At 51.5% G+C, this 14,648-nt stretch overlaps 1 protein-coding gene across 1 annotated transcript in view; it reads left to right on the top strand.

The window, feature by feature from the left end:
* The first annotated feature begins 1,556 nt into the window (after positions 1 to 1,556).
* The window catches only part of CAPN9 (calpain 9), a 40,254-nt gene continuing 27,162 nt past the window's right edge, over positions 1,557 to 14,648 (top strand). The window contains exons 1-4 of the mRNA XM_038533935.1: positions 1,557 to 1,867; positions 7,036 to 7,105; positions 9,924 to 10,042; positions 11,932 to 12,065. Of these exons, the coding sequence (XP_038389863.1) occupies positions 1,655 to 1,867; positions 7,036 to 7,105; positions 9,924 to 10,042; positions 11,932 to 12,065 (536 nt within the window). The 5' untranslated portion in view covers positions 1,557 to 1,654. The remainder of the gene's footprint in view (positions 1,868 to 7,035; positions 7,106 to 9,923; positions 10,043 to 11,931; positions 12,066 to 14,648) is intronic.

Genomic DNA, 14,648 nt, shown 5'->3' with positions numbered 1-14,648 from the left:
GCTGGGGCATCTGAAGGGGAAACTCTCAGAAACCTGGGCTGGTGATCATTGCCTTGAAATGATCCAGAAATGGATGGCCCTCATGCTGTCACATCTGTCTCCCTGGCTCTTGTCCTTAATCACTTCTAAATAGAGCTGTCTACAGGACAGCGGGACCCAGGACTCGGGCAACAACACCGTTTCTAGCACAGAATCATTCCTGACCCCGGATAAAGAGACACAACAAAGGAGGCTCGTGAGAGCTTATGTCTGTGGGATGGGGCAGGGGACAGAGAGGACAGGACGGGTGGGATGAACCTGCAGCTCCTGATCTTACATATATGCCAGGCTCCGCAAGCTGCTTTGATCCCATAATCCCCCTGCAGCCCTGGGAGACCCTGTTGTCCTGACTCACTCGAGGAAATAGGCACAGACTGTTTGCCCAAGTCACTCCTGGCAAAACTGGGAGCTCAACCAGATGTCACCAACTATGATGCCTACACATTCCCTGCAAAACAATATGCAGGACCCACTCGACGGAAAGTGTGTAGAGTTAAATGGACATTCCTGGGAACTGAGAGGTCCTTGAAAAACTCACGTCATAGGCTTTTCACTACACCCACTAGCTCGAGGCCCTGCGACTCCAGCAGCCACCGCGACCAGTTGGAGAAGTGCAGAGAAATCGGTGCAAAGTCCTTAGAAGACCAGGGGCTTCACACAGCAGCTAATATTTTTATTAAACTGCCTCCAACCCCTGAACTTCCTTTCTGCTCAGATGTGAAATGCTTTTTGTAGAGTCTACAGGACATGGAATTGTATTAATATGATATCTGTTTTTGCAAATGTTTTCCTGACACCTGCTGCCAGGAAGGTTGGAGAACGGAGGCACCTGTACAGGGAGGAGGAGCTGATGCCCTCTGTGAGCACGCCTGTATCGAGTCAGTCATCAAATTCCGCCTGGACGACATCCGGCCCCCATCTGCTTTTGTAAATAAAGTTTTATTGGCACCCAGCCATGCTGATTCATCACATAGTGTCCACGGCTGCTTTCATGCTCAACCCCCCAAACTGAGTATTTGCAACACAGACCATATGGCCCACAGAACCAAAAGTATTGACTAGCTGGCTCTTTACAGGAAACGTTTGCTGACCCTGCTCTAAATCAGAATGAGGGAGTCTGAGAGAGCGGGGTAAGCTCTGGTCATGTCGTAGGGGCCACGACGGCTCACTAGGCTCCCTTCCAACTACAAAACCCTGCAGCTCTCTGCCTTCAGACGTGATTCAAGAACACACAGTGCATCTCCTCCTGCAAAGCGAACGCTGCCTGCCGCCTCCAGGGCCAATTTGGTTTCTCGTTCTCTTTCCCTGTAAAGCAATCCTCTCTCATGGGGTCTCCCCAGTGCATTAAGCAGAGTTTGCTGCCTCTGCCCAGCATCAGCCCAGGCTCAGTGTTCCCCCTGGGTCTGCAGGAGCCCCTGGGAGGGCAGAGAGCTCTCTCTACAGTTTGCCATCAGGGCGTGCCTCACTCCAGTCTTAACAGGGAGGTTCCCAGGCAAACAGGAAGAGGCCAAGGGCCACTGAGCCCAGGTTTTTCTGAGCTGGCTCCTTGACTAGCACACTCGTCTTGCTTTTTCCCACCTATCGCCGACCAGGGGCTACCACCAGGGGACCAGCCATGCCTTACCTCTATCGGGCCCCAGGGCCCCAGAAGCACCCAGTTCCCAAGGACGCCCGCATCACCCACTCCTCAGGCCAGAGCTTCGAGCAACTGAGGCAGGAGTGTGTGCAGAAGGGCATCCTGTTTGAGGATCCAGACTTCCCAGCCAACAGCTCCTCTCTCTTCTATAGCGAGAGACCCCAGATCCCCTTCGTGTGGAAACGGCCAGGGGTGAGTGCAAGAGAAAGTGGTGGGAACCGCAGGCAGGGGTGTGGACCCAGCAGCCCCGCAGGGGGTAGCAAGGAGGGGGGGGGCGTGTTGTACACAGACGCATCTGCCGGGCACGGCGGCCAAGCGTACTGTTGAGATGCTGTGCAGTTTGCACAGAGAATGCCCCACAGGGGGCAAACACCAGCAGGCCAGGGATGCTCTGGGGCCGTGCCCAATGTGCCTGGCTACACCCCACCCTCAGCTGTCTGACTCCCACCAAGGTGACCCTGGGGCTGGGACCCGGAGCTAGAGAGGGGCTTGTCAGTAAGTGGTGAGTGGGAGCCAAGGCTTGTCCAAGACAAGTGTCTGGTGACACATTCTACGGGAACCCAAGGCAAACATGCAGAGCTGGGTGGGAGGCAGGCTCGTCCAAGTGTGGATGCCGCTGGGATGCATGTGGACTGTCCCTTCGCTTCTGGCTGCAGCCCAGGATGCTCACCGTGGGTGGACATTCATACAGCAAGTGCTCAGTGCGCATGTGATGGATGGAACCCTCAGGAAGCAGGGCTCCTCTGCCCAAACCACTTGTCTCATTTCCCAGAGAGAGGCCAGGGTCCCTGCTGCCCCACCCCCAACAGTCTGGAGGTGATGGGCTCCAGGGGTGCCAGCTGGTGCTTCACACAAGGAGTCAATATTTGCTGTGCTGGGTTAGCCAGGCCTTGACCTTCGCCCGGGGGCTGCGGGCTGTCATTCCTTCTAGGTGGGGACTGGCCCCGGGGGGCGGCTCCTCTGGGGACAGGTTGCTATGGACAAGGAGAGTGCAAAGAGGGCTGGACAAAAGGTGAGGCCATGAGTGCCGGTCCCGCCCTACTGCTGACTTGTCCCAAGACTGTGGTCCTGCCACTTAACTTCTCCAAACCTCAGTCCTCTCACCCGTGAGGTGGGAACAGTAATGACCAATGTAGATCCAACATCCAGCAAGAGGCTGCAGTAAATGGCAGCTGCTGTCATGATTACCCTTATGGGTGTCACCTCCGAGTGACACCACCAACGGTGGCTACATGTCCTCTTCAGACCCCACACAAATAGTGCCTGCAGGACGTTTAGCAGGTGATCACAGGTGCTCTCAGGATCAATACCTGTGGACAAACAGGGAGCAGGAGTGGGAGCAGGAGCCTCCGGGCTATGATGTGGCCCCATGAAAGCCTCCTCCAGTTACAGGGGGCACTCTGGAGCCGGAAGGGGCCCTCAGTTGCCTTGTGTCGGGGAGACCAGGTCACCCGTGTCTGTGCCCCTCACCGCTGAGTTGCCAGACACGGCACCCCTGAAAGCCAGGATCTTAGAAGAGGTAGCTTTTTCGCACCCTCTCCAGAGAGAACAGCCCATCCCTGCTGCTGGGGGGCCTGAGCTGCGCACCCCAAAAGGGGGTCATAATACCACCTCCCTTGCAGGGTTGTTGCAGGGATGACTGCGTGGACGTGTAGAGCATGCAGAAAAGAGCCTTAAATATGCCTCCGTGCCTGCGGTTGCCGCCACTGGAATTGTAACCCGACGCATCAGCATCCCCGGGGGGAGGAGGGTGCCCTGCCCTTGGGGTCTGCTCCGCCACCTCCTGACTTAACGTGTAACTCTGCCGCATACAAGTCACCTTCTTTGCCAAAATTGGAATTTCTGCAACATAAAAGCTCAAGGCACACAGGCCCGGGTGGAGAATGCCTTGTTGGCCCCGGTGGAGGGTAACGGGCCCCGGGACCTCCGAGGGATGCCAGAGTTCCCCATCTCGGCTCTAGGAGGTGCTCCTCGTCACTACTGACCTCTAGGGGTTGCCCCAAATGATGGGTGGGGCCGCCACCCACTCGGGTCCTCTACGATCTCTTTATTACCTAACTCGGGCCCACTGTTGCTCTCCTTCCTAGGGATTCATTCTCTGAATTTGCTCTGCCTCTCGCTTTGCCTGCAACTGACACTGTCCCTTCTGTCCTCCCCCCAGGAATACACCGAGCTGTTTGCTGTCCGGGGGCTGGGGGTTTTGCAGACCTCTTACAGGCTTCTGTGAAATCGGGAGCATGGGGCTGGGTCGGGAGGGGGGAGCTTTGAGGACCGAGGTCCAGGGTCCCTGGTATGGGGGTGGGCTGGTGGGAGGGATGATGGTAAGAGTTGCCAGCGTCCCTCCAGAAGGCCTTTGTGGCTTGGGTGCTGCTTGCTCTGGTGTTGGGCGCCTAGGTGGTGCATGTTCAGACAGCAAGTGCAGAGCTGCCCAGTGGGGCCGGACTGTGGGGCAGGGTGCCCTCCCCAGCACCACCTTCTTGTCAAACACAGCTGTGCTTGTGGGCAGGGCGGGGTGTGAAGTGAGCACCTGAGCAGCGGTTCTCTGAAGTCAGGGGGACATCAGAGGGCCTCCAGGCTGGCCCTCCAGGGAGCCCAGGGCAAGGCGGGCATTGAGGGGGATCACCTGGGGGCCTGCAGCGGGGTGGGGCGAAAGGCTCTGCCTGGAGAGGTGAAATCACCTGCAGTGGGCCTCTTGGAAAGGGCCGTGTGTCAAAGTGGGGAGGAGCAGGTCTGGGGTACAGCAGCCGGGGTGCAGTCCAGCCTAGGGCCTGATTTCCTGGGCCCGAAGCCTGACTTCCTCAGCTCAGAAGGGCTTCCTTCGACCTTTGTCTCCCCCACTCCCCGTCTGCCTGCATCCATCCACTTTCTTCTGTGCAATTCCTTCCCTAATTTCTCACCCGGGATACCTCTTTGCTGAAGATGTCAAGGCTGACAGCCCTCTGGTAGCCTGTGTACACAGTGGCAAGTGACCACAGTGGCACGTGACTTCAAGGCCTCGAGTAGCACACAGCTGTCAGTCATAGGGCCCAGCCTCTTCAAACCTGTTAGAAATGTGATTCTTCTCCCCTCAATGTAATTACTAAGTAAAGAAAAGTCTACAAGCATGGCTGAGCCCCTGATGCTGTACAACGTGAACAGAATAGACCCGGGAGCTAGCATGCCAGGACCCCTGGCCTCGGACCTCCTGCCTCCATCCCCAGCTACCCCAGTCTCAGTCTGGGTTCACTTCGGGTTTGTCCAGACTCTTCTGGTCTTCCTGTCATATGACTGTAATGGGTAACCCTCTTCCTCAAGGCCCCAGACAGCATTTCACAAGACCACACATACCTCTGCACCTCCGCCACCACCCCCCCCCCCCACACACACACAGACGCCCAGGCACAAATGCAATGCTCTCACCAGTATACCTGGGAGACATATGCCTGGACCGTACACATGCACACCTACACAAGTCACAGGCTCCCCACATGTGAGACCTGCATCTGTCAGCATATGCGGCCACATGGCCCGGGGCAGCGCAGCTACCCCTCCTGCTCGCTCATTCACAGAAACCCCAGGATGGCTCGTGGATTCACCGACACCCAGGAACACTGGATGGGCCCATGCATCAGCCATGCATCGCAGATCTCACCAATTCACCTGGATGGCTAATTCCTGTTCACTTCATGAGAGCTTCTGAGTTTTCTCCTTTTGTATTTTTCTCCATCCATCCAGTTTGATGCAATTTGATAAAACTCTCTTGGACAGAAACAACTAACTGCAAGATGTAGCTGAGAGGCAGTGGCATCTGCCGGCACAGTTGGCAGGATGGGCCAGCTGAAGGCGGAGGAGGGAAGGGCTGTGAGGGGGAGCCAGGGGCCTCCTCGCCTACAGCCCATCTGACCCCTGGGAGGCCCAGCGTCTGTCATAGCCCACCGAGCAGGATCTGCCAGCCTTCAGAGTCCATTTTATGTCCATATAGGGATGAGGGCCCTGGGGTTGGAGTTTTGCTGGCTAGAGCCCTACAGTGCTCCCCTGATAGGGGCTGGCTGTGTAGGGAGCATTGTGGGAACTACTGAGGTGTTCTTCGGGGAAGGGGCTCCAATGCACATTGTGCACCTATCCCTAAATGTCCAAGATGGAAAAAGGTGGTCTATGTCTCATATGACACATGGAAACAAAGCCTGGTTCAGAAGCTGGATGGCCTGCCCAGAGCCCCTCTGTTGATCAGAGAGGACTCCTGTGGAGAGCATATTTTCCCGGTTTGCACCTTCCCAGGAGCATGGTTCAGAGCCACCTGCAAACACCCCGAGGAGCCGGACTCACAGGATGGGGAGAGCAGTGTGAGAGGGTCTGCATGGGCCAGCCAGGAGATTGGCTCCCACCCCCCGCTGACACAGACCAGAAGAGAAGTAGGGTCCTGGGGAGCTTGAGGGAGACTATTCAAGGCAGAGCTTGTGGCATCCACCCAGGTACTGGTGAGGACTTCTGCCTCCAGTCCTGTTTTGAGAAATATTCGAGAAGAATCCCTGACTCAGCCTGAGTCCAGATCCTATTAAAATGACCGAGCATCGACACTGTGTGACAGAACTTTCCTCTATGTCTCACGATTTGTTGTTTCTTCTCCCTGGACCCTCACATGACTCTCTACTCAACTATGTGCTTCCCTGAGAGGCCCTCCTTGACTGCTCCAGCTAAAATAGCCTCCATCTCACCCTATCACTATCCACCCTGGTACTTACCACTCCTGAACTTGTATGTCCGTTCACTTGTTTATGGTCTATAATAATATAATTATGTGTAATACAGAATAAAATATATGTAATGCATTGAGGTAAAGTTACATGAGAGATATGTGCACTTATATCTCACGATATAGTGTCTATATATAGGTATATATGTATGTGTATATACATGCACAATGTTTATTTTAAAAAAGAAGTTGGATGGGTAAGGGTAAGTTTGTATTTAATCCTAAGCACTGGTCTGTGGTGTGTGTATTACCTCATTTTAAGATGAGAATTTTGAAGCCCATAGAAGGAAAAATGCCCATAAACAGAGAACTTATGCCCCCGTCCCCCTGCCCCCAGCCCTGACTGCTAGCCCAAGGGCCTGGGTGGCAATGAGAATTTTCAGTTCATGGTCCTCCTTTGCAGCCAGGCAGGAGTTGTTTGGCCAGAGGACTGCACTGAGGGGCTGCCCGGAAGGCAGGATCTCCCTAGGGGGTGGTGGTGCCATCTGCCAGAGAATGGCCTGAGTGTGTGGCATCGCTTCACAGAAACAGAATCAAATACAAGAAGAAAGCCTTCTGCTCCCAGAAAGGAGAGAGACTGTGAGCCCGCTCCAATCACACTGGCCCAGTAACGCCTTTGTTCTTCCAGGAAATAGTGAAAAACCCAGAATTCATTCTTGGAGGGGCCACCAGGACAGATATCTGCCAGGGGGAGCTTGGTAAGTGTGAGGGGATGGAGCATGGAGAGAGGGGGGTTCGAAAGGCACCCCTAGGGGCCAGCAGGATAGGACCTCTGAGCTGCCACCATGGCAAGAGCAGGATGGGACCTCTGGAAGCCCACGATGACAGGGTTTGGGGGAACATTGCTGCTACCACCCACTACTTCCTCCTCTCCCCTCTCCCAGTCTGCCAGTCTGCTCTCCCAGATGGAGCCCAGTGGACCCCAGGTTCTTTGCACTCTTGATCTCCTGGGGGTGGATGTGCCTGCTGTGTGAGGCTCAGAAGTTCACAGAGAATGGAGATACCCAGTGGTGCTGGTCTGGCTCCCTGTACCATGACACAGCTAATAACTTTCATGCATTAACTTGGTCACTGGGTCATCTTCCCAGTCACCCTTCTGATTTTACAGATGAGAAATGAAAGTTGAGTGAGGCTGAGTAACCTAAGTCACAGGAGTGATAGCTAGGCAGTCAGGATCTGAACTTGCTCTTAACCATTAGGCCATAATGCCCCCCAGGGGCTCAGACTTTGGGGAATCCCCCCAGGAGCTTCACAATCTCCTTCCTAAAATTTGCCTGAGTGTGCCCCCAAGTCCATTAAATTGGGTCTTGCATTTCAGGATTTAGTCCAAAATTGAACTGGGTTACCTTTATTCTATCTATGAAAACAAAAAGACATAAAAAAAAAAGAAAAAAAAAAAAAGAAAAAAAATCACCAGTAGAGCCACAAGCTTATGAGGCCTGGCCTATAAGGCTGACTGACTCTATATGTGTTACCATTAGGGTCTTATGGTTGCTGTGGGTCATGCTGTAGCCTCAGTGCTCACCAACCAGCTACTCCAAACACAGAGCCCAGAGTCCCAAACCTAGAGTGACGACAGTTGATAATAAATAGATCAATCAATTGATCAATTGACCCACGACACAGTTGATCCTTGAACATGGGCCCACTTATATGTGGATTTCTTTTTGGATATCATAGTATCTTATATGATATATCTTATATCAAAGGATTTTCTCTTCCTTATGATTTTCTTATGAACATTTTCTTTTCGCTAGCTTACTCTATTACAGGAATGCAGTTTAGAACACATAGAACATACAAAACTCGTGTCAGTTGTCTATTTATGTTATCAGTAAGGACTCAGGTCAGTTGTTAAGTTTTGGGAGAATCAAAAGCTATCCATGGATTTCTGACTGTGGGGGCGGGGTGTTGGTGCCCCTTCCCCCCATGTTGTTCAAGGGTCAACTGTGCATAGACGATAGAATTACACACCCTTTGACCTTTTGAAAAAAAATTACCTTCAGATTGGTCTTCATTTGCTGGGGGTAAGCCTTCTCTGGGACACTCTGCCTGCCCCTTCCTCATCTCCTCTCTCATCTCTCCCCCCAAACTCTTTCTCTGCCTCCCCTCACTGCCCCCTCCTTAACCCTATCTTGCTATTCAATAGAAAGGCATAGGACAGGCTCCTGTGTGTCTCAAAATTTTGGTTTGTAGCATAAGTGCAAACATCTATTTGGAACTACAACTGCATATTTAACCTTGGTTGGTGTTGATTGTAACTATTATTTTGTAACACTTTTAAAAAATATTTTATTTATTTATTTGAGAAAAAGAGAGCACAAGCAGTGGGGAGAGGCAGAGGGAGATGGAGAGGAAGAGGTAGACTCCCCGCTGAGCAGGGAGCTCGATGTGGGGCTCAATCCCAGGACCCCGGGATTATGACTTGCTTAACCAACTGATCCACCTGGGTGCTCCACTTAGTAGTACTTTTATTACTTTTAAATATTGCACGTAATTGTACGTATTGTATGTATAGGCTATGGAGGATAACCATGAAATGAACAACTGTGAACCTGCCTCCCGAAATAAGAGCTAGAACACCACCAACACCATCACCTGCCCTTCCTGCTAGTGGGCCGCTGTATGCTATTATCCGCCCAGCTGCCTGATGAACTGACCTTCAGAGGTACCCTCTCTGGGCATAGCACTGATATGACCAATACCATGCATCCACACAGGCCCAGCAGAAAGAGAAAGCAATATCACTTTGTTGTTGAGTTTTTTTCCTCTGGTTTAAATGGTATGAATGGCACTGGCTTCTGAATGCCCCCACCCCTTCAGGGCATTCCTGGCTGAATAGACATAAGCTGCTTCACTCTAGGAAAAGAAACACACTTTCCTACATTGAGCAAAGCCATAACTTGGAGAAGAATGGGGAGGAGGTCGGCACACATGAAGGGGCCCCTCTACCAGACTCCCTGACCATCCCAGAGCTGAGAGCAGGGACCTCCACCGGGGAGGCACTCAGTGAAGTTTGATGAACAAATGATTCTGAAAGATTCTGTGTCCCTTCTCATTAGCATCTCCCCATAGCCGGACCCCAGGCTGCCCAAGAGCAGCTGATGTGTTAGGAACCAGTGGCATGTGCCCCATTTCTGAAGACCCCCAATTTCTTGGGCTGCAGCTATGAAATGCCTACTTGCCCAGCCCTGTTGATACTAATGTATGCAGCCTTGGCCTCTGGAACTGCACAGAGCTGATGCATAATGGAGCATATGTCTGAAACCCAAGTAAGCATATCCTATAACATTGCCTGGACGGCAACAGCTGTGCATGATAAACCAGGCAATAGAAGAGCCAGGAAGGGAGGCAGAAGGGGAGGACAGAGGCATTTGTTGGCATTCTGTCCATTTTCTGAAATGCAGAAAAGATGTGGCCACATCTGGAACGCCCCACCTCTCCTTCTGGCATAGCGTTTCCCCATTCACTGTAAATTGGCGATGAAGACGGTGATTTATGGCTTTCGTTTTGCAGGCGACTGCTGGCTATTAGCTGCCATTGCCTCCCTCACACTTAATGAAAAAGCTCTGGCTAGAGTCGTTCCCCAGGACCAAAGCTTTGGACCTGGTTATGCCGGGATATTCCACTTCCAGGTAAGAGGGAGCCTGGCCAGTGGAGTTAGCTTTTTGGGGCCCAGCATGACGTCATGCGCCTCTTCAACTGCTTGGTAATCCTGGAAGGGATCTGACTCTATATGTGTGAAAACTGCACCCCAAACCAGGTTGTGTCAAGGGATAGCCTCTGAGTGTGTTAGAAGGACAGCACAGGCATCCCGTGGTGAGCCCTTTCGGAAAGTATGCAGTAAGGCTTCAAGCACTACTTCGGCAAGTCTGGAGGTCCACGTTAATGGGTTTTCGTCTTTGGAATAGGTGGTGCTTTTAGAGGAAATGGCCCAGAAAGATTCTATCTCCCAGGAACTGGATTATTTCTCATAAACTGGGACATCCTCTCTATTGAAGAAATACAGATTTGGAGATATGAGTAAGCATAAGAAGTAGAAACGGACAAAAGCACTGAGACATCACCCGCTGGGGGCCCCGGGAGGACACACGTCACCCGGGTGGGCCCCCCCGCAGAGCCACACTCCGGGCACAGCCTGCCTGGGAGTTGGTTTATGGTTTTCTCACGGCCCCAGCCCCGGTCCTCTCCTCCTCCCGCAGTCCCTGCCCGGGGTCCGAGCACACATTGACACCTGCCCTGCCCCATACCTATGCGGGTGACCTTGGGCAGATTTCCTGGCACGCCCAGCCTTCACATGCTGCCTGGAAAAACGACTGACATCAACCTTGTGGGGTTCGCAGAACTAAAAGGGGTCCTATGAAGGAGGCAGCATGAGGCAGGCATGCACTTCTGTCCCCTGTACCGCCACCTCCCCAAACCTGCACCTGCTTCAGGAACCTCTGAGGCCGGGGCAGTGCCTCCATGGAACATGAAGTCACAAATGCCCCCAAGAAAGCCTGAAGTGACTTGTGCTGGAAGGGTGAAACTCCCAAGTGGGAATCCAGCTAGGGCAGGTGGTAGTAAGGTCCTACACTGTGCTGCTTCCCAACACACCCCTTAGGGCCCATCACTGGGAGCCCAGGGGAGTATTCCTTCAAACACACACAATCTGGGCCAGACACTGGGTGGCCTGGTCTGACTGGGGTGGAATCACTGACATAGAGCCGCTCAGGATGCCCCAGCCACGCTGGAAATAAACAGCTCCCAAGGCCCTTCTGCTTCCCTCTTTCTTCTTACCTTAGCATCTCTCTTGGGCCAACTGGATGAGAAGGAACAGAAGGAACACACACACACACACACACACACACACACATAAGCACATACATGCGCACACTCATACATGTATGCACGCAATACACAAATACATGCATGTGAACACGTGCACACATGTACATGGACACGTGTGTAAGCACATAAGAACATATGCACACACACCTCAGGTCTGCACACCTGCACCAGTGACCACCTGCCTCATAACAGCCTCTCTCTGTGTGTGGAAAAAAAAATGTGTGACCAAAAAGAAAAAAAAAATCAGTCTTAGAGTTTCCACCCCCAGGCAAGGAGGGAACTCAAGATGAAGGAACACCTGAGACACCCTGAAACTGGTTGACAGGGGGACATAGAGAACTGCGCTGTGCAACAGCAGAGCAAACCCCACACTACACCCACTCCTGGTGAGAAAGAAGAACTAACTCCGCCCACCCGGCAGTGTCCACGTGTCACCCTGTCCCACTGGCCCCTGGCTTTGGTGGGTCTACACTGGGTCTTCAAGTGGATGTCAGTGGTGGGATGGGTGCTCAGTCAGTGGCTCAGTGGACACAGTCCACGTGGCCCTATCACGGAAGCCACGTGTGAGTTTCTGTAGGACCATAAGGGCAGTTTGATCCAAGGGAGAAAGAGCCAAGTGATAAATATGTACAGATGGGGCTGGCCCTCCCCTGTGACTCACCCCCATGATTTCCGTCTCTATCCTGGCCTACAGTTCTGGCAGCACAGTGAATGGCTGGATGTGGTCATCGATGACCGGCTGCCCACCTTCAGGGACCGCTTGATTTTCCTCCACTCCGCTGACCACAGTGAGTTCTGGAGTGCCTTGCTGGAAAAAGCCTACGCCAAGTGAGTGCCCCCTTGCATGGGCAGGCTCTGTCCACGAAACAGGTCTCCACCCCTGGGGCCTTTTCAGAGAGCTTCAATGAGTAGGGACTTGGAGGCTCCAGATTCACAGGTGTAGCCCAATGGGGCCAATAGGCCTGGGGCTCGGCCAGGGTTGGAGGGTGGTCAGGAGCAGCCTGGACAGTTTTACTGGCCTGGCCTTGCTGTGCCAATCCTTGGTTGTAGTGGCAACACATGTCCTTCCTGTGTCTGGCCTTCCAAAGAGCTAGGAGGGTAGATGGAGGAAAATCTAGATGTCTTAAGAGAACTTGGTCTCCCTACTTCCCACCAAGCACTGTCATGACTCCAACATCTGGTCTGTTTGGTAAATTTTACCACTTTAATCACTTTTAAGTGTATAGCTCAGTGGCATTGCATGCATTCACATTGCTGTGCAACCCTTACCAGCATCTACCTCTAGAACTTGGAAAACTGAAACTCTGCACCCACTAACTTCCCACTCCCCATCACCACCCCCCCCCCCCCCCCCGTGCCCAGTCCCTGGCAAGCACCATGCTGACTTCTGTCTCTGTGGATTTAATGAGCTGAGGAAGCTCAGGGTATGTGGAATCCAGACAGTGATTTTTAATCACCTATCACATGAACTTAGTTCCATCCAGCACTCTTGATTTGTAGGCCCTCGGCTTGTCAGCAAAAAGCCACAGTAGCCTGAGCTCTGTACTCACCTGACAGTAGAGCTACCCTGGGAGTCCCTCTTGGGCTCATCCTGGATCTTTAAGCCATGGGAACCCTGTCTTCAGAGAAGGGAGCTGAGAAGAACAGTTGTGCTTCTAACTCTGGCAAGTGGCAAAATTAAGAGAAGGTAAACAGAGGTTTAATTAATCCTATAATCAGCAGGACAGAATTAAAGCCATCAAAGAAGAGCCAAAGGTGTACAGCGCAACACCTCCCCATGCTCATCTGCGTCCACCCCCTCAGAGCCACTTGACAGGTTCCAGGTGGGCAAAGGGGCATAGGCACAGCCAGGGAACCCAGCCCCAGCTCTGCCACATGGTGAGTCCCCCACCAGGAGACCTCAGCAAGATCCTCTCCAGGGCCAGCATCTGTCCTTTCCAGGGCTGGGTGGGCATGGCTCCATCGTCGGTTACCCCAGCCCAGGGACATCCTCCCGCTGCAGCAGTGGAAATGGCTTGGGTCAGGGATCCCAGCCAGTGGGATCCAGTGGAACATGAAGGGTATTCACCCAAAGAGTGAAGAATAAGTTTCCTAAAAAGAAAATCTTTATTTTTAGTCATTAGAAGAGGCCAAAAACAATTGGGATACACCTCACCAAAAATGTTCTACAGATAGCAAATAAGCACATGGAAAGATGCTCAGCATTATTTGTCATTGGGAAATTACAAATTAAAACAATAGCAAAATACCACCGCACATAGCATCAATTGCTGACAAAGATGGAGAGCATCTTTGCTCCAATGACCAGGAACTCCCATTCATTCGTGGTAGGAATGCAAAATGGTTCAGCCATTTTGAAAGCCCTTTTGGCAGTTTCTTACAAAACATAGTCTTACCTAATCGTTCAGCAATCCCACTCCTTGGTAAATGAGTCTGGTAAAAGGTCACTTTTACTCAAATGAGTTGGATAAAAACTATGTCTACACAGAGACCCGCATACAAATGTTTATTGTGCCATTATTTATAATTGCCAAAAACTGGAAGTAACCAGGATGTCCTTCAAAACGAATGGATAAACAAATGGTGGTACATCCAGGCAATGGAAAATTATTTCGTGATTTAAAAAATGAGCTATCAAGTCATGAAAAGAAACGGATGAATCTTAAATGCATATTGCTAGGTGAGAGAAGCCAATCTGAAAAGGCTACCTACATACTGTATGATTCCAATTATATGACATTCTGGAAAAGGCAAAACTATGGAGACAGTAAAAAGATCAGTGGTTGCCAGAGGCTCATGGGGAGGGAAGGACAGAGTTAAGGATGAATATGTGGAACACAAGGAAATCTTTTTTTAGGGTAGTGAAACTATTCTATATGACACTGTAATAGTGAATACATGACACCACTCATCTATCAAACCCATAAAACCTTACAGCACAAAGAATGAAGCTCAATACATGAAGATTTAAAAATCATCGAGAAGGATGAGGAATCCCAGGATGAAATCCTGATCATGCATTTCATCTAACTGCATTGCAAATTTATGCAACACACTCACTGCAGGGGCAGGAGAAAAGGGAGCTGACTTGAGTAGCTGTGGGCATGAATGGGGTCTGTAAGATTAAAATCAAAAGGAATCATATGCAAGTATTCTACTCAGGCTGATTAAGTTGCTTCTCACAGGAGCAAGGACAACAATTCTGATACCATTATATGTATATACTGAGTTGAACAATTAAGGAGAATGGATGGCAGGTGGTGGAGCTAGGTTTCTCACTGTTGAGAAGGAGGTTACAGAGAAGCAAGTGAAGGAGGCTAGAATGATGCCTATGGTCATTACTTAGGGCAGGAGACTTCAGAATTCATGTTTTGCTTAATAGAGATACAGGTATTTGTACTAGGTCAGTGT

The sequence above is a fragment of the Canis lupus genome, chromosome 4 (assembly GCF_011100685.1).
Source record: "Canis lupus familiaris isolate Mischka breed German Shepherd chromosome 4, alternate assembly UU_Cfam_GSD_1.0, whole genome shotgun sequence".
Taxonomy (NCBI): domain Eukaryota; kingdom Metazoa; phylum Chordata; class Mammalia; order Carnivora; family Canidae; genus Canis; species Canis lupus.
Note: the sequence above shows the minus strand (reverse complement) of the source record. Positions and strands in the feature narration are given on the sequence as shown.